General features: G+C 35.7%; 3 protein-coding genes across 3 annotated transcripts; 2 read left to right on the top strand and 1 right to left on the bottom strand.

The window, feature by feature from the left end:
• Positions 1-4657: 4657 nt before the first annotated feature.
• LOC112013994 (eukaryotic translation initiation factor 4E-2) lies at positions 4658-7395 on the top strand. Its single transcript, XM_065765738.1, has 5 exons — positions 4658-5082; positions 6009-6174; positions 6260-6385; positions 7083-7148; positions 7271-7395. The coding sequence occupies exons 1-5, from the start codon at positions 4784-4786 to the stop codon at positions 7319-7321; spliced, it is 708 nt and encodes a 235-aa protein (XP_065621810.1). The 5' UTR covers positions 4658-4783; the 3' UTR covers positions 7322-7395.
• A 7545-nt stretch (positions 7396-14940) lies between these two features.
• On the top strand, positions 14941-15339 carry LOC136064229 (eukaryotic translation initiation factor 4E-1-like). The gene has a single exon (XM_065765718.1). It carries the CDS (start codon positions 14941-14943, stop codon positions 15337-15339), a length of 399 nt encoding a protein of 132 aa, XP_065621790.1.
• Positions 15340-20389: 5050 nt separating this feature from the next.
• LOC112013992 (transcription factor GTE12) lies at positions 20390-25621 on the bottom strand. Its single transcript, XM_024046370.2, has 13 exons — positions 24693-25621; positions 24323-24380; positions 24078-24221; positions 23934-23998; positions 23690-23753; positions 23471-23611; positions 23327-23391; positions 23172-23223; positions 22994-23074; positions 22778-22899; positions 22568-22634; positions 20888-21009; positions 20390-20790 (listed from the first exon to the last, which is right to left on the bottom strand). The coding sequence occupies exons 1-13, from the start codon at positions 25446-25448 to the stop codon at positions 20587-20589; spliced, it is 1941 nt and encodes a 646-aa protein (XP_023902138.1). The 5' UTR covers positions 25449-25621; the 3' UTR covers positions 20390-20586.
• Positions 25622-26027: the final 406 nt, after the last annotated feature.

The following is a 26027-nucleotide window of genomic DNA, read 5'->3' as shown; positions in this document are numbered from 1 at the left end:
TTAAAGAGGATTGGAAAAGTGCTCCCACAGTTTTCCCCAGCATGTCATAAAGCAAGCATTCAAACGTCTTTCTGAATAAACCTTCAACAAAACTCATTTTCATTTCAAAACTACTTTTACAAAAGAAGTGTAGTACTCCAAGTGAGGATGACATAAAAACACCCCTACCCCACTCCATCCCACAACTTAATTTTCTTTACTCGGAAGAAGGGACATGATGGGAATGGGTTTTGCTCACCCACAAGACACCCCGAAGGCCCAAACATCGGAACACGTATATATTTCATTTAATATATATTTAAAATATATATATATATATATATATAGAGCAATGTTATTCATTCCGTTTCGGAGCCCGTTTCGGTTTGTTCAGTGGAACGGAATATTTCGGTACCGGCCTATTTCGGCGTACCGTTTTAGGATGTTTCGGAATTCCTAAAAATATATATATATATATATATAACTAGATATTATTACTATTATATAAAGTAATGAATTTTATTTTATTTTAAAAAAAATCTTAAATAAAGTGGTATTAAAAAAATATTTATTTATAATTTTTCTACAAATAATACAATAAATATAGTGTATAAACTTTCACCTTAAAAAAATCAGTGAAGTGGATTAAAAAATTATGTAAATATGTTTTAACTTTTTACTTGTGGCATTGATGTAAATAACTAAGTATCTATGAATAGTTTTTTAAGTGGGAAATTTCCAAGAAGTTTCCTCACCATTTCCATTAGCCCACACGTATTTTTCCATTTACAATTTCCTCTTGATCTGATCTACTCCTTTCTAGTTTCTTCTACTTCACAAGCTTCTACGCTTTTTTTTTTTTAATGCATCCTTAAGTCTTAACTCTTCCTCACACAAACAAAGGCTAGATCTCAACACGCCCAAAGTATGGTGGCTCAAAGCAACAAGGATGAAGCTGAAGGAGAAACAGTGGCTTTGATTTTAGGAACATTCCAAAGCTTTTTTATTCAAAGCCTCATAAAAGTCTCACACTCCCTCTTTTTCTCTCTGGAAGTGGCAGAGGCATAAGCTTCAAGAAGTGAGTTTTAATGGCAGCACTTGAGCTTTGTCCATGACTTGAATTTTTTTTTTCTTCTTCGATCTGATGTGAATCTTATCTTTCTTCTTCTTCTATTTTTTTTTTTTTTCTTCTTTTTCTTGGATCTCTATGAACTGTGAAGTGTGAACCAAACCCAAAACACATACCGGCCAAATCTTTAGTTTCGGCCGGTATTTGCCGAAACATACCGGAATGACCGAAATGCCTCGGAACTGGCCGGATTTTGACCCGAGGTGGAACAAAGGGTATTCCGGTTCCGGATTATACACCGGTACGAGAAATTCCGTCCGTTCCGGCCGGAACGAAACGGAATTCATAACAATGATATAGAGTATAATTTTTATACATATGTTATTTATAATTTATTTTTATACATATTTATCATTATTCTCTCTCTCCACTCATGGGTTTTTACAAAAATTTGGAGGTGTTCAAGATCCGACCCCACCTCATTGTCATCCCTAACTCCAAATTCATTGGTTTGTTCACAAATTTAAATTGTCAAGTCGTGTTTGAACTATATAAGCGCTTAAGCAAAATTCTAATTGTGACAAATATTTTCAGGTAAAGTTAGCTGTAACTAACACTTCCTTGGATGTGTGACTAATCCTTTTGAACTCTAGTAATTCTTAGTTACATATCAACCAACTAATAAAAATCCCATATGAATGAAACCATTGGCCCATTGTTCCCATGACCCCTCAAGACCTCACTTTATATCAAAGAGCAAATGGCATGGATTTTGGAAACTCAAAAGAGATTACGATTTTATGCCATTAAAGACTAGAAGAATGAAATTGCCAAATTTTCCCATCTAAAAGTTTTGACGACATTTGATTTGAAATGGGTGGTCCAGTGTTAGGTACGAATATAGGGTTTTTTCGTTTTGGGCTGGAAACAAATACAAATATGGTTGGACTAGAAACTTTCTCCCTTCAATTCACAAAACGAAATGATAGTGCCAACTTAATCAAAGCAACATATATTGTCCACAAATGGTTTGCTAGTAAAGTGGATTCTTAGTTAGAATATGAAAGGGATATGACGGAGAAAATGGACAAATGCCTCTTTAAAAAAAAAATCCAGCAGTTTGCCCCTTTTCCCAAACTAATTAGGAAAATACCCCTCTTTTAAAACTTGATTCTTTTTTTTTTCAAAATCGAGTTATATAAAAAAACTAAAATAAAATAAAATAAAAAATTCTGGAGCCCTATAGTGGCATTTTAATGAGCTTATAATGACGTTTTAAGGAGTCTATAGTGACATTTTAAGGACTTATAGTGGCGTTTTGTAACTCAATCTTCATGAAATCGAGTTATATGCAATTTATTTTCTTTTTTTTACCTATAACTCGATTTCATGGAAATCAAGTTACAAAACGCCACTATAGGTCCTTAAAACGTCACTATAGGCTCCTTAAAAATGTCATTATAGAACTTAACTCGATTTTGAGAAAATCAATTTTTAAAAAAGGGGCATTTTCCTAATTAGTTAGAGAAATATGACAAAATGCTGAATTATTTTTTTAAAAAGGGTAAAGGCCAATTTTTTCCTGGATATGACAAAAAACATATTGTTTAACATGTTAGGCGATTTAATCACTAGCCCAATAAAAAGTGTTGAACTTAATCTATACAAGTGGTTAGCATTCAAATGATATGATTATTAAGATATTGTAGTTTGGGATATGTTTCCTTTCTTTTTGAGGATGAGAAGGCGTAAGATAGGTAGGGACAGAGCCACACTAGAGCCCAAGAAAGCCCTTGCTCGTGAGTTGCAGGGAAAAAAAAAACATTTATAGATATATTAGGGCCTAATTTGAATTGTGCTCAAGGAAAATAAAACTTGACCTCCCTCCACAATTTTGCCCAAATGAGTAGTGGTACACTCATGGTTGCTCCAAGGGCTTATAAACTATGAGTGGCAGGGTTACTTAAGCGATGTGGGACAATCCCACCCTTTCGTAAGACAAAACCTTGAGGGCTTGGCTCCCCAAAGAGGACAAAGCCTTCTAAGGTAGGTGTAGGGTGTCAAGCCAATATCGGCCAAGCGTCTGAGGTGAAAATCCCGACCACCTACATAGCTAATCCACTTAATCCCTCTTAAGGCATTGTTGATCTTAGATATGATTTTATTAATTTTAATTTGAAAACTTCTTTATGCAAAAGCAACTATAACGGGTATTATTAATAAAATTCTATAAGCAATGCATGTATTTAGAAATGAATCTAATATTTTTATATAATTTAGTAAGTCAATTGGAGCATATTCTTTTATTTATTTTTACATAACGTGTGTACTCTTCACTCACAAACATATATAATGTTTTATTTTGTATTTTCTTTTAATAGTACTTTTTTTTCTTTTAGTTACATTTTTTTTGTTTTTTGGATTGAAGTTTTTTTTTTTTTTCCTTTTTTTTGCATTAGTCTTAGTGTAATCTTTGACAACCTTACTACTATTCTACTAATTAACACACTACAAAATGGATCCTATAACAAAAATTAATATAAAATTGCAATATTTAAAAAAAAAAAAAAATCCACAAGGCCCAGAAGGAAGCCCATTACCACAAGTCTTAATAGCTAAGTCCACCCACAAGAGATTTATAAGATGAATTAAAACAAAAACCACGCATCAAATAAGAAAAGTGAAAGACAGAAACGATACCTACATGGGTCCTTAGATGTAAGTGTCAAAATAGATCAAATTGGAGGAGAAGTGGAGCCACCAATAGAAGGGATTTAAGTGTAGTGACCAATGGAAGGGAAGAGAGAGAGAGAGAGAGAGAGAGAGAAACGGTAGGTGAAATTTTGGGATTTTTAATTTGTGTTTATTTGTTATTGTTTTGTGAGTAATATTTTTAGACTGGATTTGTATTTTCACTGGTTGAATTTTAATTTGTCTAGAGGTTAATGATGTTATTTTTGGGACAATTGATTTTGTTTAGACTAAATAATTTTCTTCTTGTTCTTGGATCAAAGGGATGTAGCATATTTTTTGGTGTTTCTTCTTGAACCCGAATTTTTTTTTTTTTCCTTCTATCCCATTTTTTCTAAAATTTTGGAGTCACCCTTCCACTTGGAAACCTTAGGTAATTGTCTGATTGGCCAAGTGAAAATGCTAGCCCTGTTTAGCGTTTACTCAACTCAAACGAAATATCAATTCCATAAATGCAGAGAGAGTACTTATACTTGCCATTCAAGACAAACATAAACTTTTTTTATTAATTTCCACATGATCATGACCAAGTACATCCTCAAAATATAGGAGAAAATAACTGCCTACTCAGAAGCAAATCAGGATCAGAATCATGGCCCAAAATGATTCAGAAACTCATAAAAGGAAGCCCACTAATTATATAAATGGCCCAAATGAGTTTACATTGGGTTGAAAAATTATCACTCATCAACTACCACATTTTTACAAACACAATCTCTCTGAAAGTTACAAAGTAAGCCCAATACTCATAAAATGTTGCTGGATTGAACCCAAAATATCAAAAACCAACACAACCCCAACCCAATCCAACCCATTTACTGTCTATACTAACTAGTAACTAGCATGCACATAACACAGCCCACGCATCTCTCATTCTATCTGTCTCTGAAATCCGAGAAACCCAACACCATCAATAAAGAAACCAAAACCCACAAAACAAACAGCGAGAGAAACCGGAAGAGAAACGAGTTCTGAGAGACGAAAATGGTGGCAGACGAGACTGTGAAGCCTGGAACCTTGGAGGAACAGAGCAACACCAACGCTGTTCCAAACCCAAACCTGAGAGCTGTGGAGGAAGAAGAAGAGGATGAGCTTGAAGAGGGAGAGATCGCTGGGGGAAAAGATGAGTCCAAGGGATCTTCAGCTACGACAGCTGTGACTCACCCTCTTGAGCATTCTTGGACTTTCTGGTTCGATAACCCATCTGCCAAGTCCAAGCAAGCCACTTGGGGTAGCTCCATGAGACCCATCTACACCTTCTCTACCGCCGAGGAGTTCTGGAGGTTTTGCTTTCTTTCTTATGCTTTTTTCTATCTAGGTTTTTGTTTGGCTGCTCAGAAAATCATAAAGTTTGGATCTTTATGTTTATTGAATAAGGGGAAAAAAAAGGAAAAAAAAAAAGTGTGATTTTGCTTAGAATTGTGTTTTTTTTTTTTTAATATTTTTGTTGGCTGTTGATGTCTTTGATGGGAATGAATTAGCCGAAGATTTGTGGATCTTGAATTTATACTATGATCTTGAATTCTTGATTGATAATGTGTTGTGGGTTGAAAAAAGAATGTGAAAATTGGCTCAATGGAGTGAAATGCTTTACATGTGACACGTTTTGGTGGAACATTTTTCTTGGTTAAATACATATAGCTTTCTCTTAGGAGAAACTGGAGCATTCTTGATTCTTTCATGTGAACAAACAGGTTCTTGCCTCTTGGGTTTTGCTAAATGTGTAAGTGAATTGATCGTATTTTCTGTAGATTATTGTTTGGATCTTGCATTCAAGCTTTGATTTTAACTTGTTCAATCTTGTATTTATCTATCTCGTACTTGAAATTTATGATTTTGAGTAAATTCTGTTTTACTCATTTTATGGGAAAACCAATATAAATACCAATTGAATCATGTAAACCCCTCTTGACTCTTTTGGTTTTGGAATGGGGATTCCATTTTTCTGCATATGTATAAAACATAAACTGGCTGAGAGAATAATAGAGAATACCTCATTAATTTTAACTTTTGAAAAATTTTCAAGCATAGGCATAGTTTGTAAAACTTCTTATCAAGGAATGTGTGTGTTTATATCCTTATTGATGCACTGATTGCTGATCACTCTTTCTCCTTTTTGTATGTAATACCTCTTGTCTTTCTACTGGTGTCTTCATCATATCCAGGCAAATGACTGACAAATTTGCCTCAAAATTTATTTTGTATACAGCGTTTACAACAATATTCCTCATCCAGGCAAGTTGGCTGTGGGAGCAGACTTTTATTGTTTTAAGGATAAAATAGAGCCAAAATGGGAGGACCCTGTTTGTGCTAATGGAGGGAAGTGGATTTTAACCTTTTCTAGAGGGAAATCTGATACCTGTTGGCTATATACAGTATGTTTTGAGACCATCCTAGTGATTTAAACTCTGTATAAATCCTTTTATGTGGTATCTAATTATCTGAATGTGCTGGTATTAGTTACTAGCAATGATTGGAGAACAATTTGATCATGGAGATGAAATTTGTGGAGCAGTTGTCAATGTCAGAAATAGGCAGGAAAAAATATCTCTATGGACGAAGACTGCTACGAATGAGGCTGCACAGGTAACTGGTTATTAAGCAAAAAAACATGAATTTCCATTGTATTGCATGCATTATTTGTTCACATGTACTCTTTTGGACCCACCAGATGACTTCTTAACTTATTCTACTTCATATGGATGCTGAATTATAAATGCAACTTTGGTTCTGTATATATGAGTATAAACATAGATCCTTAGTTTATATATTACTATGTCTATTCCTTTATTTCTCCCCCTTTTAGTCCTCTACTTGGATGGCAAGAAGGTAGAGGAAGAGAAAGAAATGTTGTATGTGCAAGTTTGGAATAGTTGTCTTATGAATCCAAGTACTCAGTAAGTTTGATACTAAATGGAGCAGTTGAGTGAGCCCATAGGATGACCTGGCTTTCTCCTTGTTCTTTTCAAGGAAAATTACACTTTTCCACCACCCTAAACTTTCATCCCCAACAATTCCTTGATTCCATAAGATAAGTAGGAGGAAAGAATAAGCTGCCATTTGGGTAAATACTTGACCTGCCATTTTTTCATCATTTGAAATGTTGGGATAATATCAATATTATTCTGCTAGTACATTATTAGGAATTGACTTAGTGCTTCCTAAGTCAATCTAAGACATTATTTGATATTATCCAGCGTGTTTGGAACACCATTTGTTTTTTCAATGATTGTCTTGATTCTGATTAAACGTGCATGGCTCATGTCAATATTTTTTGCTGCAGGTAAGTATTGGGAAACAGTGGAAGGAATTCCTTGATTACAATGACAGCATAGGATTTATATTTCATGTAAGAATTTTTTTTTTTTTTTTTTTTTTTAAAGAATGAACTAATTTGGTTTTCTATATTTGTTTGGCTCATTGTCATAGTTTTTGTGCAACATAAGTAAATTTTTGGTTTTGATCTCTCAGGATGATGCAAAGAAACTTGACAGAGCTGCTAAGAATCGCTACATCACATGATCTGCTTAGTGTGTGTTTTTAGGATGATGCCTAGAGGATGCAAGATGTTTTCTGGATGCAGAGGCCTTATCCCAGTTGTTATCAAAACCCGGAGCAATAAGAACGAAAGCTCTTAGAACGAAAGCTCTACCCCGAGCAACAACTATTGGCACTTCAAAAGGCTTATTGTAGGATTCTAGACTCAGTTGTGGCTATCTCAGGCTCTTCTGCATTTTGCTGAAGAATTTACAATGCAAAATTTTACTTTTTTAATGATCTGTATATATGATGTTCAATGACAATTAGTTTAGTTTCTCAAAAAAAAAAAAATAATCGTTGTTGTTTGTCTCTGCATCAGTCTTTTTTGGTCTCACAATGCCATAATCCTTTTTTTTGGTTGCAAATACGCGGTTATAACTCCAAATAACGGTGCTCATCCAATTATAAGTTTGTCAAAGTTCTCCTCGCCACACGGCAACCATATCTGCTCGAACCTGAACTTAAAGAGAGCAATATTTTGTCTAAATTAAATAGAAACATGGGAGAGATCCAATTATAAAGATGAAATGTTTAAACACTGACTTTCTATTAGTTCCCTATTAGGGTGTCACCCCCTAAAAAAATAGTCATTTACAACCGATGCCCCCTTTTCCATTCACTATGATGATATAAACAAGCAGAGCTGGAAAAAAGAACTATATACAATTGTTGAATAGAGGAGTCGGATGTCACGAAAAAATTTCCCCATCAAAATCAAGTCCCTCTTCATCGTTGTCGTCGTCTATGATAAATAACCCTAACAGTTCTAATTGGGTTCGTGTGAAAGATCCATGGAGCATATGAGAGATCCATGGAGCATACGAGATGATACTGAACAGCCAAATAACATCTCAAGTTCTTTTTGGATCACCATATTCTCCTCAAAGTCAACAGTTTTTTCCATCTGCAGGGGGAGAAACATCGGAAAGAAGTCCCAGATAATCAAGAAAATCAAAGTCTATATGTTAAAATTATAGAAAATAATTAAGATAAGTCTTAGGAACCCAAATGGGATTAGCCAAAACTGTGATCTTTGAAGCTTATTAGACCTTGTGGAATACCCTCAGGGTGGGACCAAATGTACTCTAACACTTAATCAAATTTAACTTTCTTGAAGCATTTATAATCATCATTGCTCAATTTTATGTTATGTACTTGTTGTTGTCGAGGGTTCTTTTACATTTCTTGTACCTTAGACACGCATCTTAATGCTATTAGACAACACTTAGTCTAGATTTTTTTCTAAGAAGGAAGTTGGGCCTGGCGCTTTGCGAAATGGGCTCTAAAGTACCATTCTGTCACTGCCAGTTTGTGCACAAACTATGAGTACAAAGTCCAAGAGAAGATGCTGCAAAATGAGCTTATCCTCTGCTTTTTCCGTAGAAGGAACTTTTCTCCGGTTTCTGCCACAGAACCAACTTTTCTGCTGTGCAATAAAACTTTCTGTTGTGTAATAAAACCTTCTGCTACGCACTAAAACTTTCTATAGTGCAGTAAAGCTTCCTACTGTGCAGTAAAACCTTTTGCTACGCAGTATAGCTTTTTGCTGCATAGTAAAGCTTTCTGCTGTGCTGTAAAGCTTTCTGCACTTTCCTACAATATAAATGACTACTCTTCATTTTTTACTATAGAAATACTTTTCTACTTCCTACACATAAACAAATCTAAAACCCAAAGAAAATACCAATTAAGCAAATGTTAGTTTACATGGGTTAGTATATTCTCAAATATATGCATACATATATTCGTAAATACACTTAGACGTATTCACATATACATATGTAAAATATATTTTTGCAAAACATGAGAAACAATGTATATGTATATATACTTATGGTAGGATAATGATAAGTTTGTGTCAAAAGTAAAACATGTAATAACAAAGAAATAAGAAAGTTTCTGCAGAAAATGTTTAACATGTAATACCAAACACGTAATAAAATGTACTACAGCAGAATAACTAGTACAGCAAGTAAAGATACTACAACAGGACAACTGATGCAACAAACGTGATAAAAAAGTGCTATAGCAGAACGACTAAATACAGCAAATATAAGTTTTAACAAGTGAAATCAAATATATTTGCAATTGAAATCAAGTATTGAATTTTCCCATAGAATAAGTAAACCAAGAAGAAACCCAAACCCCAACTCAAACGACCTTGTCATAGGCTTTTGCCATCAAAATTGTGTATTTTGGAGAATAAGCATAAATGGCTATTGACTACTACTTTTGAGGACTTCAAAGAGTGGGTTTGCTAAGAGGAAGAGAAAATATGATCTATTGATGCATGTCCCTATTCTTGCCGTGTTTTCTCCCTTCTTTTTATCACTTTCTTTCTTTCTTTCTTTCTCTCTGTTCTTTTTACTATTAGTTTCTTACTACTCTCTTGTCGTGTGTTGTTCCCCCTTTGGTCTTTCCTTTTTTTGGGTCCCTTTCTCTAGGTGCCTCTCTCTCTCTCTCTCTCTCTCTCTCAGTGCCTCCCTTAGGTGCCTACTACTCTCTTACCATAGGTTCCCCCCTTAGGTCCCTCCCCCCTTTCATTCATGGCTACTTCTTCCTTTTATAGTGAACTGATTCAATAGAATTTCTCCTTTTTACCCCCAGTGCTTCACCAACTGTTTTTGGCTTGTTGTGAGCATTCCTTTAGTACTGCCCACCAATCCATTGGTTGCCTAGCCACTAACTCTGCTCAAAATATATTTGCTGCACCACTATTTATTTCATGACAAAATTCACTTTTGTTTGTTCTTGCTATATACCTCTACTTCTAGGTTCAAATGGATAAGAATTGGGCTACCTCACTACCTAACTCTATGGCATGCATCATATGGTCCCAACCATCTATTACTTCTTTTGGGTAAGATACCATCTCAGTAAGGTATATTCTCAAAAGAAGTCACAGCTAGAAACCAAATATAGACCCCCTTTTCCCCCCACCACCAAACCACACCCTCTGAATCCCCTTGATCATGGGCCCACCTCCCTTGTATTGGCTGGGTACAAGTTGGTGGTGCTCCGACTCTTGTATATTTACTCCACTACTTCTGTTTTTGTCTTCTTTCATTCCTACGCCATTTCTGCTATAGTAGATTAGCTTTATTTTATTCTACTGTGTGTCTCTATTTTATTTCTTCATGTGTTTCCTGCTGTGTTTGTGATTTCCTTTAGTTTGACTTTTCTTTCCTTCATGTAATTCCTGCTACTGACACTTCTTGCTATTCCTTGTTTCTTTTTATCATGCTTCTTCATATTAGTTTTCCACACATATCCTTTATACAAAAGGATTTGGGCCTTTGTGAGCCAAATAATGTTAACTAGATCAAAAGGGTCTTAGGCCCAATTTGCCTTGATTTGTCAAAGTCATTTTGCTAAAGAATTGTATTCTGCGACAGATCTGTATTCTGCTGTAGATCTGCGTTTTGCTGTAGAACGCTTTCCCTTTGCACTTATTTCTTTGGACCTTTCTTGCTCTTCGATCTTCTTGGTGGGTCTTTGGACCTTTCTTGGTCTTTGGGTTTTTGGACCTTTGTTTTATTCTACTGTGTGTCTTTGTTTTATTTCTTCATGTGTTTCCTGCTGTATTTGTCATTTCCTTTAGTTTGGCTTTTCTTTCCTTTACGTAATTCCTGCTACTGACACTTCCTGCTATTCCTTGTTTCTTTTTATCGTGCTTCTTCATATTAGTTTTCCACACCTATCCTTTATACAAAAGGATTTGGGCCTTTGTGAGCCAAATAATGTTAACTAGATCAAAAGGGTCTTAGGCTCAATTTGCCTTGATCTGTCAAAGTCATTCTGCTAAAGAACTGTATTCTGCGACAGATCTGTATTCTGCTGTAGATTTGCGTTTTGCTGTAGAACGCTTTCCCTTGCACTTATTTCTTTGGACCTTTCTTGCTCTTCGATCTTCTTGGTGGGTCTTTGGGCCTTACTTTTCATTAGGCTTCCCTCCGTATGGGCTTTTGGGTACGAATTCAAAAAAATGGGCATCAACAGTTGTTTCTTCCTTTTACTCTGTCAATACATATTTATTTTGTGGAGTTCATTTGTCTTGTACACAAATTGATTCGTATAACAGTCTAAATAGGCCGCGGTGAGCCAAGTCCAGTTCACCCAACATCAATCCAGCCTCTTTTTCAGCAACCCAAGGTCCCACATCAACACTAGGCCTGGGAATTGTCAAAAAAGGGACCCACAATCACAAGCTTCAAATTTCAAGTTCCAATAATAAATAACAAAAAAATTTGGTATCACTCAGATACTCAGATGTCCCTCCAAAAGTCCTTATCAAAAGAAATTAATCAAAGTCCGAAAGAATAATGGTGAAGTTGATATATATCACTGTCTCTTTAGTATCAGGGCCAACCCCAGACACTTTAGGGCCTAATGCAACAATTAAAATAGGGCCTCTTTCATATTTATGTATTAATGAAATTAATAAATATTTTATATTTTTATATTATGATATTATGATATATTTCATTTAAAACCTATTTTTCTTGCATTTTGAGATGCAAATTGACTAATTAAATTTTTGTATTCAAGTTCTTCTAACATCTCTTTTTCAATTGATAATATAACTAATCTATTTAATCTTTCTTAAGACATTGTCAATCTTAGATATGATTTTATTAATTTTAATTTTGAAAATTTCTTTATGCAGAAGCAACTGTAATGAGTATTATTAGTAAAATTCTATAAGCAATGCATATATTTGGAAATGAATCTAATATTTTTATATAATTTAGTACGTCAATTGGAGCATATTCTTTTATTTATTTTTATATAACGTGTGTAGTACTTTTCACTCACAAACATATTAATGTTTTATTTCGTTTTTTCTTTTAGTAGTACTTTTTTTTTTCCCTTTTAATTACATTTTTTTGTTTTTTGGATTGAAGTATTTTTTTGCTTTAGTCCTAATATAATCTTTGACATATGTACTACTATTCTACTAATTAACACATGTTGAGGTCTAAAAAGTTGCAATGCTGCACCAAGGCCCAAAATGGCATAGTAAGTTGAACTACATAGAAAAAATAAAAGGCTTAAGCTCACAATAAGGAAAAATGGATTTAAAGCCCAAGACCCACGAATGGATAAGCCTTAGGGCCCATGAAACAAAAGGAAGAAAGAAGAAAGCTCAGCCTGTCAAGATCAGAAAATCAATAGGGAATCTAGTGATAAGAACTGGGCCGGGATACCCAAGGGTTGCCAGGAGCTCGGGGTCCTTGGACGTGCAGGAAAGATAGGATAAGATTAAGACAGCTCAAAAGGAGTGCCAAAAAACACAAGAAACGAAGGGCAGATATGTCTTTATCAGCTACCCAATAATGCAAAAAGGAATCAGAAAGCTTGAAGACTAACAATTCATGAACAAAGGGCTAGTACCTCGGGGAACCCAAAAAGAAGAACCATGAAGGGAAGTAGCTGGGAGAACTTTCAACCTAGCAGGGATGGAATCGGCTCACACTGGAAAAATGACAAAAGGAAAGGCAGCCAAAAAGTTGAGTCTAAAAAGGTAAGAAAACCTTGAAGGAAGAGAGATTAGAGGTCAGCTCTTTAGGGATGCCCTAGAATGGAAAGTCAGCAAGAGACTTTTTGGGGAGAAAGCACCAAAAGAAGAAAATTATGAGAAACAAGGAAGGGGCTAGCCACCAAAGTTGCTAGCACAACATTGGCTCTAGTACCTAGGGGAGCAAAGGAGGGGAATCAATGGTGTCTCGAAACCTTAGGATGACACTATAAAAGAGGAAGCATCCAACAGTGATGGGGCATTCAGCAATAGGGAATCAAAGTAGAATCATTGAGAAAATCTTTGTCAAAAACTCAAAGAAAGTAGTAAAAGAAAGGAAAATATCGTTCGATATCCTCAAACAGCCACTGTAGAACATACTTGAATTCAAAGATATTCAAACTTTGCAAGTCTTAGAGGCTTAGAAAGCCATCTAAGTCTGTAATTTTTTAGCTTATTTGAATCTTGTAACACGTCTTAGTGAGCACATTATAATACACAATTAAGAAAAGTAATGAAATATCTAACATTGTTTTTAGGATCCTTAACAATTATTCTATGCCTTTTGTTTACACATTGTTCCTTTATTGTTTCTTATTATTCCATGCATATATTTATTGCTTGTTAGTATGTATGCATTGTAGGATTTTTGCTCTGTGCACCACTTGGTTTGTAATCAATTCATTTAGCTGCGATGAACCAAGCCCAGTCTCTTAAAACAACAACTAAAAGGCCCAAGGTCCTTGCTTCTACTTGGGCCTGGACCTTGTCCAAAAAAGGACCCTCACAACACACTACAAAACGGATCCTATAACAAAAAATAATATAAAAACACAAGATTAAAAAAATATATCCACAAGTCCCAAAAGTAAGCCCATAACCACAAGTCTTAATAGCTAAGTCCACCCACAAAAGATTTATTAGATGAATTAAAACAAAACCCACACATTAGATAAGAAAAGTGAAAGACAAAAACAATACCAGCTCAGGTCCTCAGTTGTGAGTGTGAAAATAGATTAGATTGGAGGAGAAGTGGAGCCACCAACAGAAGGGATTTAAGAGGAGTGACCAGTGGAGGGGAAGAATAATAGAGGTAAAGGGCAAGAGTTGAGAGAGGCAGGGAGCAAGAGAGAGAGAAACAATAGGTATGGCCATATGGGTAAAATTTTGGGATTTTTAATTTGTGTATATTTGTTATTGTTTTGTGAGTAATATTTTTAGACCAGATTCGTATTTTATCTGGTTGAATTTTAGTTTGTCTAGAGGTTAATGATGTCATTTTTGGGACAATTGATTTTGTTTAAACTAAAGAATTTTCTTCTTGTTCTTGGATCAAAAGGATGTAGCAAGATTTTTTGGGGTTTCTTCTTGAACCAATTTTTTTTTTTCCTACAACCCCAGTTTTTTCAAAATTTTGGGGTCACCCTTCTACTTGGAGGCCTTAAACAATAGCCAAATTGGCTTAGTGGAAGGGCTGGTCTTGTTTAGTGTTTACTCAACTCAAACGAAAATGAATATCAATTCCATAAATGCAAAGAGAGTACTTACACTTGCCATTCAAAACAAACATAATTTTTTTTTATTAATTTCCACTTGATCATGACCAAGTACTCTCTCTGCATCAAAAACAAAAATGACCAAGTACAGCCTCAAAATATAGGAGTAACTGCCTTCTCATAAGCAAATCAGGGTCAAAATCATGGCCCAAAATGATTCAGGAAGAAGGAAGCCCACTAATTATAAAAATGGCCCAAAATGAGTTTACATTGGGTCGAAAAATTAAGTATCACTCATCAACTATCACATTTTTACAAACACACTCTCTCTGAAAGTTACAAAGCAAGCCCAATACTCATAAAATGGTCCTGGATTGAACCCAAAAGAATCAAAAACCAACACAACCCCAACCCAACCCAACCCATTTACTGTCTATAACTAACTAGTACTATATAGCATATACATTACCCGACACACCCATCTTTCATTCCATCTCTCTCTGAAATCCGAGAAAATCAACACCAACAACAAAGAAACCAAAACCCACAAAACAAACAGCGAGAGAAACGAGTTCTGAGAGGCGAAAATGGTGGCAGACGAGACTTTGAAGCCCGGAACCTTGGAGGAACAGAGCAACACCAACGCTGCTCCAAACCCAAACCCAAACCCAAACCTGAGAGCTGTAGAGGAAGAAGAAGAGGATGAGCTTGAAGAGGGAGAGATCGCTGGGGGAGAAGATGAGTCCAAGGGATCTTCAGCTACGACAGCTGTGACTCACCCTCTTGAGCATTCTTGGACTTTCTGGTTCGATAACCCATCTGCCAAGAACAAGCAAGCCGCTTGGGGTAGCTCCATGAGACCCATCTACACCTTCTCTACCGTCGAGGGGTTCTGGAGGTTTTGCTTTCTTTCTTTTGCTTTTTTCTATCTGGGTTTTTGTTTGGATGCTCAGAAAATCATAAATTTGGATCTTTATGTTTATTGAATAAAGGAAAAAAAAGTGTGATTTTGCTTAGAATTGTGTTTTTTTTTTTTTTTTTTTTTTTTTTAAGTCTTAGGAACCCAAATGGGATTAGCCAAAACTGTGATCTTTGAAGCTTATTAGACCTTGTGGAATACCCTCAGGGTGGGACCAAATGTACTCTAACACTTAATCAAATTTAACTTTCTTGAAGCATTTATAATCATCATTGCTCAATTTTATGTTATGTACTTGTTGTTGTCGAGGGTTCTTTTACATTTCTTGTACCTTAGACACGCATCTTAATGCTATTAGACAACACTTAGTCTAGATTTTTTTCTAAGAAGGAAGTTGGGCCTGGCGCTTTGCGAAATGGGCTCTAAAGTACCATTCTGTCACTGCCAGTTTGTGCACAAACTATGAGTACAAAGTCCAAGAGAAGATGCTGCAAAATGAGCTTATCCTCTGCTTTTTCCGTAGAAGGAACTTTTCTCCGGTTTCTGCCACAGAACCAACTTTTCTGCTGTGCAATAAAACTTTCTGTTGTGTAATAAAACCTTCTGCTACGCACTAAAACTTTCTATAGTGCAGTAAAGCTTCCTACTGTGCAGTAAAACCTTTTGCTACGCAGTATAGCTTTTTGCTGCATAGTAAAGCTTTCTGCTGTGCTGTAAAGCTTTCTGCACTTTCCTACAATATAAATGACTACTCTTCATTTTTTACTATAGAAATACTTTTCTACTTCCTACACATAAACAAATCTAAAACCCAAAGAAAATACCAATTAAGCAAATGTTAGTTTACATGGGTTAGTATATTCTCAAATATATGCATACATATATTCGTAAATACACTTAGACGTATTCACATATACATATGTAAAATATATTTTTGCAAAACATGAGAAACAATGTATATGTATATATACTTATGGTAGGATAATGATAAGTTTGTGTCAAAAGTAAAACATGTAATAACAAAGAAATAAGAAAGTTTCTGCAGAAAATGTTTAACATGTAATACCAAACACGTAATAAAATGTACTACAGCAGAATAACTAGTACAGCAAGTAAAGATACTACAACAGGACAACTGATGCAACAAACGTGATAAAAAAGTGCTATAGCAGAACGACTAAATACAGCAAATATAAGTTTTAACAAGTGAAATCAAATATATTTGCAATTGAAATCAAGTATTGAATTTTCCCATAGAATAAGTAAACCAAGAAGAAACCCAAACCCCAACTCAAACGACCTTGTCATAGGCTTTTGCCATCAAAATTGTGTATTTTGGAGAATAAGCATAAATGGCTATTGACTACTACTTTTGAGGACTTCAAAGAGTGGGTTTGCTAAGAGGAAGAGAAAATATGATCTATTGATGCATGTCCCTATTCTTGCCGTGTTTTCTCCCTTCTTTTTATCACTTTCTTTCTTTCTTTCTTTCTCTCTGTTCTTTTTACTATTAGTTTCTTACTACTCTCTTGTCGTGTGTTGTTCCCCCTTTGGTCTTTCCTTTTTTGGGTCCCTTTCTCTAGGTGCCTCTCTCTCTCTCTCTCTCTCTCTCTCAGTGCCTCCCTTAGGTGCCTACTACTCTCTTACCATAGGTTCCCCCCTTAGGTCCCTCCCCCCTTTCATTCATGGCTACTTCTTCCTTTTATAGTGAACTGATTCAATAGAATTTCTCCTTTTTACCCCCAGTGCTTCACCAACTGTTTTGGCTTGTTGTGAGCATTCCTTTAGTACTGCCCACCAATCCATTGGTTGCCTAGCCACTAACTCTGCTCAAAATATATTTGCTGCACCACTATTTATTTCATGACAAAATTCACTTTTGTTTGTTCTTGCTATATACCTCTACTTCTAGGTTCAAATGGATAAGAATTGGGCTACCTCACTACCTAACTCTATGGCATGCATCATATGGTCCCAACCATCTATTACTTCTTTTGGTAAGATACCATCTCAGTAAGGTATATTCTCAAAAGAAGTCACAGCTAGAAACCAAATATAGACCCCCTTTTCCCCCCACCACCAAACCACACCCTCTGAATCCCCTTGATCATGGCCCACCTCCCTTGTATTGGCTGGGTACAAGTTGGTGGTGCTCCGACTCTTGTATATTTACTCCACTACTTCTGTTTTGTCTTCTTTCATTCCTACGCCATTTCTGCTATAGTAGATTAGCTTTATTTTATTCTACTGTGTGTCTCTATTTTATTTCTTCATGTGTTTCCTGCTGTGTTTGTGATTTCCTTTAGTTTGACTTTTCTTTCCTTCATGTAATTCCTGCTACTGACACTTCTTGCTATTCCTTGTTTCTTTTATCATGCTTCTTCATATTAGTTTTCCACACATATCCTTTATACAAAAGGATTTGGGCCTTTGTGAGCCAAATAATGTTAACTAGATCAAAAGGGTCTTAGGCCCAATTTGCCTTGATTTGTCAAAGTCATTTTGCTAAAGAATTGTATTCTGCGACAGATCTGTATTCTGCTGTAGATCTGCGTTTTGCTGTAGAACGCTTTCCCTTTGCACTTATTTCTTTGGACCTTTCTTGCTCTTCGATCTTCTTGGTGGGTCTTTGGACCTTTCTTGGTCTTTGGGTTTTTGGACCTTTGTTTTATTCTACTGTGTGTCTTTGTTTTATTTCTTCATGTGTTTCCTGCTGTATTTGTCATTTCCTTTAGTTTGGCTTTTCTTTCCTTTACGTAATTCCTGCTACTGACACTTCCTGCTATTCCTTGTTTCTTTTTATCGTGCTTCTTCATATTAGTTTTCCACACCTATCCTTTATACAAAAGGATTTGGGCCTTTGTGAGCCAAATAATGTTAACTAGATCAAAAGGGTCTTAGGCTCAATTTGCCTTGATCTGTCAAAGTCATTCTGCTAAAGAACTGTATTCTGCGACAGATCTGTATTCTGCTGTAGATTTGCGTTTTGCTGTAGAACGCTTTCCCTTGCACTTATTTCTTTGGACCTTTCTTGCTCTTCGATCTTCTTGGTGGGTCTTTGGGCCTTACTTTTCATTAGGCTTCCCTCCGTATGGGCTTTTGGGTACGAATTCAAAAAAATGGGCATCAACAGTTGTTTCTTCCTTTTACTCTGTCAATACATATTTATTTTGGGAGTTCATTTGTCTTGTACACAAATTGATTCGTATAACAGTCTAAATAGGCCGCGGTGAGCCAAGTCCAGTTCACCCAACATCAATCCAGCCTCTTTTTCAGCAACCCAAGGTCCCACATCAACACTAGGCCTGGGAATTGTCAAAAAAGGGACCCACAATCACAAGCTTCAAATTTCAAGTTCCAATAATAAATAACAAAAAAATTTGGTATCACTCAGATACTCAGATGTCCCTCCAAAAGTCCTTATCAAAAGAAATTAATCAAAGTCCGAAAGAATAATGGTGAAGTTGATATATATCACTGTCTCTTTAGTATCAGGGCCAACCCCAGACACTTTAGGGCTAATGCAACAATTAAAATAGGGCCTCTTTCATATTTATGTATTAATGAAATTAATAAATATTTTATATTTTTATATTATGATATTATGATATATTTCATTTAAAACCTATTTTTCTTGCATTTTGAGATGCAAATTGACTAATTAAATTTTTGTATTCAAGTTCTTCTAACATCTCTTTTTCAATTGATAATATAACTAATCTATTTAATCTTTCTTAAGACATTGTCAATCTTAGATATGATTTTATTAATTTTAATTTTGAAAATTTCTTTATGCAGAAGCAACTGTAATGAGTATTATTAGTAAAATTCTATAAGCAATGCATATATTTGGAAATGAATCTAATATTTTTATATAATTTAGTACGTCAATTGGAGCATATTCTTTATTTATTTTTATATAACGTGTGTAGTACTTTTCACTCACAAACATATTAATGTTTTATTTCGTTTTTCTTTTAGTAGTACTTTTTTTTTTCCCTTTTAATTACATTTTTTTGTTTTTGGATTGAAGTATTTTTTTGCTTTAGTCCTAATATAATCTTTGACATATGTACTACTATTCTACTAATTAACACATGTTGAGGTCTAAAAAGTTGCAATGCTGCACCAAGGCCCAAAATGGCATAGTAAGTTGAACTACATAGAAAAAATAAAAGGCTTAAGCTCACAATAAGGAAAAATGGATTTAAAGCCCAAGACCCACGAATGGATAAGCCTTAGGGCCCATGAAACAAAAGGAAGAAAGAAGAAAGCTCAGCCTGTCAAGATCAGAAAATCAATAGGGAATCTAGTGATAAGAACTGGGCCGGGATACCCAAGGGTTGCCAGGAGCTCGGGGTCCTTGGACGTGCAGGAAAGATAGGATAAGATTAAGACAGCTCAAAAGGAGTGCCAAAAAACACAAGAAACGAAGGGCAGATATGTCTTTATCAGCTACCCAATAATGCAAAAGGAATCAGAAAGCTTGAAGACTAACAATTCATGAACAAAGGGCTAGTACCTCGGGGAACCCAAAAAGAAGAACCATGAAGGGAAGTAGCTGGGAGAACTTTCAACCTAGCAGGGATGGAATCGGCTCACACTGGAAAAATGACAAAAGGAAAGGCAGCCAAAAAGTTGAGTCTAAAAGGTAAGAAAACCTTGAAGGAAGAGAGATTAGAGGTCAGCTCTTTAAGAACGAAAGCTCTACACGAGCAACAACTATTGGCACTTCAAAAGGCTTATTCTAGGATTCTAGACTCAGTTGTGGCTATCTCAGGCTCTTCTGCATTTTGCTAAAGAATTTACAATGCAAAATTTTGCTTTTTTAATGATCCTTATATGATGTTCAATGACAATTAGTTTAGTTTCTCAAAAAAAAAAAAAAAAAAAATCGTTGTTGTTTGTCTCTGCATTGGTCTTTTTTGGTCTCACAATGCCATAATCTTTTTTTTTATTTTTGGTTGCAAATACGCGATTATAACTCCAAATAACGGTGCTCATCCAATTATAAGTTTGTCAAAGTTCTCGCCACACGACAACCATATCGGCTAGAACCTGAACTTAAATAGAGCAATATTTTGTCTAAATTAAATAGAAACATGAGAGAGATCCAATTATAAAGATGAAATGTTTAAAACTGCAACTTATATACTTTGTAAAACTTTCTATTAGTTCCCTATCAGGGTACCACCCCCTAAAAAAATAGTCATTTACAACCAATGCCCCTTTTACATCCACTATGATCATATAAACAAGCAGAGCTGGAAAAAAGAACTATATACAATTGTTGAATAGATAGAGGAGTCGGATGTCACGAAAAAATTTCCCCTTCCTCCCCATCAAAATCAAGTCCCTCTTCATCATCATCATCGTCTTTGATAAATAACCCTAACTGTTCTAATTGGGTTCGAGTGAAAGATCCATGGAGCAGACGAGATGATACTGAACAGCCAAATAACATCTCAAGTTCTTTTTGGATCACCATATTCTCCTCAAAATCAACAGTTTTTACCATCTGCAGGGAGAGAAACATCAGAAAGAAGTCCCAGATAATCAAGAAAATCGAAGTCTATATGTTAAAATTGTAGAAATTAATTAAGACAAAAATAAACCTTCTGCAGGGCAACTCGAGCAGCTTCCCTTTCTCTCTCCCGCTGCTGCTTACACTCAGCCTCTTCCTTCCTTCGTAAGGCAGCCTCAGCTTCTCTAATTTGGGCTTCAATCCTAGCGGTCTCTGCAAGTAAAAATCCATAATCAGAGATATGGTCCTCTTTGCAAGCCCCAACATAATTTGTCACTTCAATAAGCCCCTTTACACCATCCACACCAAATTACATAAAATCAATCATTTAGATAAAGAAACAGTGGCATGCTGAGAAAAAGGCACGCTAAGAAAAATAGCTCTGTAATCACTACTAAGTAGCCAAGAATACAAGTAAATTGAATAAAGACCAAACGCATTTTTTCATGCACATTAATCTCCAATATCCAGTGTATGCACATTAAATATTTTACTTATTACTCGTAGTAGTAATGCTCAGATACTGTCAATGTTGTATTCTACAAGATAAAACACCCACATCCAGCCTACTCCAAAGACAGACAACCAATTCTCAGACAGACCCCAAACTGCTTCTATGCGTTCATTTGACTACTAAAGCGAATCCAACCCTTTCCTTCACTTAACCTTTTTCAGATACAGCCTGTAGTATCAAAGTCAGATCTTTTTTTTTTTTTCTACTTTATAAATTCCACCAACACAACACCCCCAATTCCACCTCCCTAACCAAACAGCAATGTTACTGTGGTGGTACCACAAAAGGGCCACATAAATCCAGTGACTAGTTGTGCTATATGATGAGCAGTGACTGTAATTTGTTTCGGTAGTGACTTCAGTTTATACACAAACTGCAAAGCCTGAGGTGACACCTACTGTTAGCTATAAGAAGCTTTAAGAACATGTCAAAATGCATAGACCAAAGAGAACCATGAAAATCTTAAAAATACATAAGCTGAGAAATTGCTGGAGAGCACAAATATAAATCCAATAATGCAATATAACATAATATGAAAAACCTAGGGATATAATACAAACAACCACATCATTGTTCTAACCTGAACTTCAAAGAAATATTGCATCCTTCATAATATATAAAATGCATCTAGCATGTGCGTTACTCAGTCAACATACTGCCCTCAGAACTATAAGGTTAAACTCCTCATGATCCTTAAAAACAGATATACCACAGTACACTAGATTTTTTGTTCCTAAGGCTAGTATGATATACTTAAAACTATGAATCTGGAATAAAGTCCACTCTAGCTATAAGAAACTTCAAGAAAACATCAAAATGAATAAAGCACAGAGAAGAGAACCACAGCAAATCTATCAATGTCCAAAAAAGCTAAAAAATTTCTAGACTGCCCACCTATAAATCCAATCTTGCAATGATAATATAATAAGACAAGATAGGGATTTATACAATTTTTTTTTATTGGAAAGTTGCACACCCAACCCAATGGGTTTTGAGCCTGTGACCTCATCCTCAATCTAATCTAGTGGGAGAAAGAAGCTCCATTTGAGCCAGAACTCATGAACTAGGGATATACAACAACACTGCAAAGATTGCACACTTGTTTTATACAAACAACCATATCAACATTGCAGAGTGTGTATTTCACAGTCAAAGTAATGCCCTCAGAACTGAGGTCAAAGCTCCTCATGATCCTCACAAAACTATAGTGCATTTGAATCTTTATACATAATGCAAGTATTAAATTGCAAAATTCACCTTCACGCTGTCTCCTTTCCAATCTTTGCTTTTCTTGCTGCATCTTCAAAGGATCAGCTTTATCACCCTAATCATAAACCAAAAAAAAAAAAAGCATTTATAAGTGAGTCTGGAAACATAGAGCACCATAGGATATCAAATCACATGATGAGATTGTCCAAATTTAGGCATCTGAATTTTTTTACAAATAAAACATATAGCATATCTTACATGGTCAAGAAGTGTCTTATGTTGGGCTTTCAGAATAGTTTCTGCAAAGCGGCTCTTCAACAGTGCTGCACGGAGAGCCTTCTTTGGTGACAGCTGTACAGCAAAATCTGGAGCACTCCATCCTATAACAAACAAACAGGGAAGAAGCAAAGTTACTGGCTGTTAATGTGCCAAGTCAAATGGCAACAAGTAATACTTTATTCAGGCATTACTGACCTTGGGAAGCAGCATCTATGACGGGAGCTGTGAGCTGAGAACTAAGGCATGTATTTTCATCATCCAAAGCACTTACAGCCCCTTCACATCATCACCAATAGCGTGCCAATACTCAGATTATTGAGAAATAACAGGTCAAATATGACATATTCATAGTCAGATGAAAAAAGTCGCTCACCATCAGAATCTGGATCTGACTTACTCATTTGGGATACTGACATGCTTTTTGCCTAAAAATCCAAAATTTGATAGAGAGTTTTAATTCAACCCATGGCCAAAAACTCTCAACTCCAAAACATATTCATGACAACATCAAAATAATGTCAAACATACCTGTCTGGAGGTATCAACACCACATAAACGATGATCTCTGTCCAATGATCTTTGGACAGATAAATCTGAACCAAAATAAAACATCTATCAGACAATTGAGTACTGGATACCCAAAAGAGGCAGCAAAACAACAGATCAACTAACCATTTGAGGATGCGTGGCTTGAATCACAAGAATTGCATTGGCATGTAATGCTGCCACATCTACCACATTTGCGAGTAATTGGGCTCAATGAAGGTTTGGCATTAACAGTACCACAAGAATGTCTGCTACCATTGTCAATGCCTATAAGACACATTGCAATTAGCTTCTATAAAGAGCCATAAAAGCAGAATGTCCACTCTGGCACTTCATAGTTCATACCTTTGTGAATTTCTTTTCCTGAAAACTTCTGTGTGCACTTCTGGGTTGTCTTGGCAAGCTGTGCCTGCAAACAGAACACACACAACTCAGACACAACTGAAAACAACTATCCTGATCGAGAGGAATTACACGACACATACACACTTGAAGAAAGAATAAGAAAATATAATCATGACACACACACACTTGAAGAAAGAATAAGAAAATATAATCATGACATCAATGAAAATAATGTCAAACATACCTGTCTCGAAGCATCAGCACCACATAAACGATGATCTCTGTCCAATGATCTTTGGACAGATAAATCTGGACCAAAAAAGAACATCTATCAGCCAACTGAGTACAGGATAACTAAAGGAAGCAGCAAAAGGAAAGATCAACTAACCACTTGAGGATGCATGGGTTGAATTACACGAAATGCTGCATTGGCATGTAGTGCTGCCACATCTACCACATTTGCGTGCAATCGGGCTCAATGGAGACTTGGCATTGACAGAGCCATAAGAATGTCTGCTACCATTGTCAGTGCCTATAAAACAAATTGCCAATTAGCTCCTATAAAGAGCCACAAAGCAGAAATACACTCTGCAAAAATTAATAATGCAGAAAGTACACTCCGGCAGTTCATACCTTTGACAAATTCTTTTCCTGACAACTTCTGCGTGCACTTCTGGGCTGTCTTGGCGAGCTGTGACAATTAACAGAACAAACACGACTCAGGAAAAACAGAAAACATCTACTGTGATTAAGGGGAATACATATACATGAAAAGGGAATAAGAAAAAGTGGCAACCTAATTTTTTTTTTTTTTTTTTTTTTTTATAGGTAAAAAAAAAACATTAGGTTGCCACTTTAAGTTTACAATCCGCCTTAAGTTACATAAGTTAGTTTGAGTCCGGAAAACCCAAATGCCTAAACAGCAAATAAAGATTTGTAGCTTGTTCATTGTTACTAGACAAATAGAATTAAACACCAGAAATAACTTTAACATATTACTTACTTCAACATCTCTTCCATCACAGCTCCTTCTGACCTTTTCAGTGGCTGACATGGAGCTCTTAAACAATGAATTATTTTGCAAGGGAGGTGTATTATGAATGTTTTGTCCTGTATCCTTAGTCTCCTTCATTCTTCCACTTGAAAATTTTCCTTGTCCTACCTTTGAGCTTTCACGATTCCACTTATCCTCCAAAGGTTTCCATCTTGACTCAAAAAACCTTTCTAATTCAACCGCCATCTTGTGGACTACATTATCAGGAGGATTATAAAGCATCGCATTAGAAAAGGTCAGTCTAACATCCGCTGCAAACTCTCCAGCACCAAAATAGATATTTTTCTCCAGTTTGGATTTTATTGTTCCCAGATCCATGGGTTTGGATATAATCGAGAAATAATCTGGAATATTTAATTCCACAGGATCAACTGGTTTCTTGAAAGGCCAATTAGCAGGATGAGTCATCAGCTTTTTCAGAATGGTGGAACACTGCAAACTCACACCACGATCCATCCTTTGCCGCTTCTCCCTTGGACACTCTATCAAGTCAGAGGGTCCACGCTTATTGGACCCTGGCATGGAAGACTTTGCCTTAGAATCCAACTTCTTTCCACCACAAATTACAGTAGTTTCATTCCATTCACCAAGTGAGAGCTGCTGCCCCAGCTCAAATGATTGCCTCCCAGTAGTGCCTTCTATTCTTTTGGAGGAGAATTTAACTTTAAGCTCTTTGTTTGGCATTATGGTTTCAAATGCAATCATATTGAGTAACCACAAGAATCGAACAAGGTCACTGTCAAGAATTCACAATTCTCAGGTGTTGACCTCAATCCACTGTAACTAAGCACAGCCGTGCCTAACAAAGGAAAGTCATGCTTGACTATGGAAAAAGGCAAGGAAACAATTCCTGCACAAGATTTTGCAGTAGATAAGCACCAGAAGAGATTATTTACGTGACACTAGCATAAATTCAAAGTTAGTATGATATTTAATAAGGAAATATGATTTTTCCTATAAGTAGAAAGAGATTAGTTAATTTTGATAGCATAATTAATTCAATGAATGCATAAGAAAATGGTGTTCAATCTCTAATTATCATTAATGACTTATCTCCTAATGACAGTAATCAATGGCTCACTAATCTAAGACATATAATACAGTGGGTTCCGTCTGAATCATTTTAAGAGAGCAAAATCGTTCTCAGAATATGCGCTTTAAAATAAAGAAACACTATAAGTCAATAACAATGCACATGCATGTCTAGTGAAACTCTTAACTCAAAATTGTTCAAATCTCATACTTTATAGTGCACACAACACACTTAATTGGAAGACCATCTTG

Source organism: Quercus suber, unplaced genomic scaffold (genome assembly GCF_002906115.3).
Source record: "Quercus suber isolate HL8 unplaced genomic scaffold, Cork oak 2.0 scaffold_649, whole genome shotgun sequence".
In the NCBI taxonomy this organism is placed as follows: Eukaryota; Viridiplantae; Streptophyta; class Magnoliopsida; order Fagales; family Fagaceae; genus Quercus; species Quercus suber.
The sequence above is the reverse complement of the archived record's forward strand: the minus strand, read 5'-3'. Positions and strand labels throughout refer to the sequence as shown.

Bases quoted from the DNA above. Each gene is read 5' to 3' on its own strand.
- LOC112013994 (XM_065765738.1), top strand. From the start codon at position 4,784: ATGGTGGCAGACGAGACTGTGAAGCCTGGAACCTTGGAGGAACAGAGC. The intron at 5,083-6,008 runs GTTTTGCTTTCT...TTTTGTATACAG, and splicing joins ACCGCCGAGGAGTTCTGGAG to CGTTTACAACAATATTCCTC. The intron at 6,175-6,259 runs GTATGTTTTGAG...TGCTGGTATTAG, and splicing joins ATACCTGTTGGCTATATACA to TTACTAGCAATGATTGGAGA.
- LOC136064229 (XM_065765718.1), top strand. From the start codon at position 14,941: ATGGTGGCAGACGAGACTTTGAAGCCCGGAACCTTGGAGGAACAGAGC.
- LOC112013992 (XM_024046370.2), bottom strand. From the start codon at position 25,448: ATGATTGCATTTGAAACCATAATGCCAAACAAAGAGCTTAAAGTTAAA. The intron at 24,381-24,692 runs GTAAGTAATATG...TAATTGTCACAG, and splicing joins GTGATGGAAGAGATGTTGAA to CTCGCCAAGACAGCCCAGAA. The intron at 23,754-23,933 runs GTATGTTTGACA...TTCTGTTTGCAG, and splicing joins GTGCTGATGCTTCGAGACAG to GCACAGCTTGCCAAGACAAC.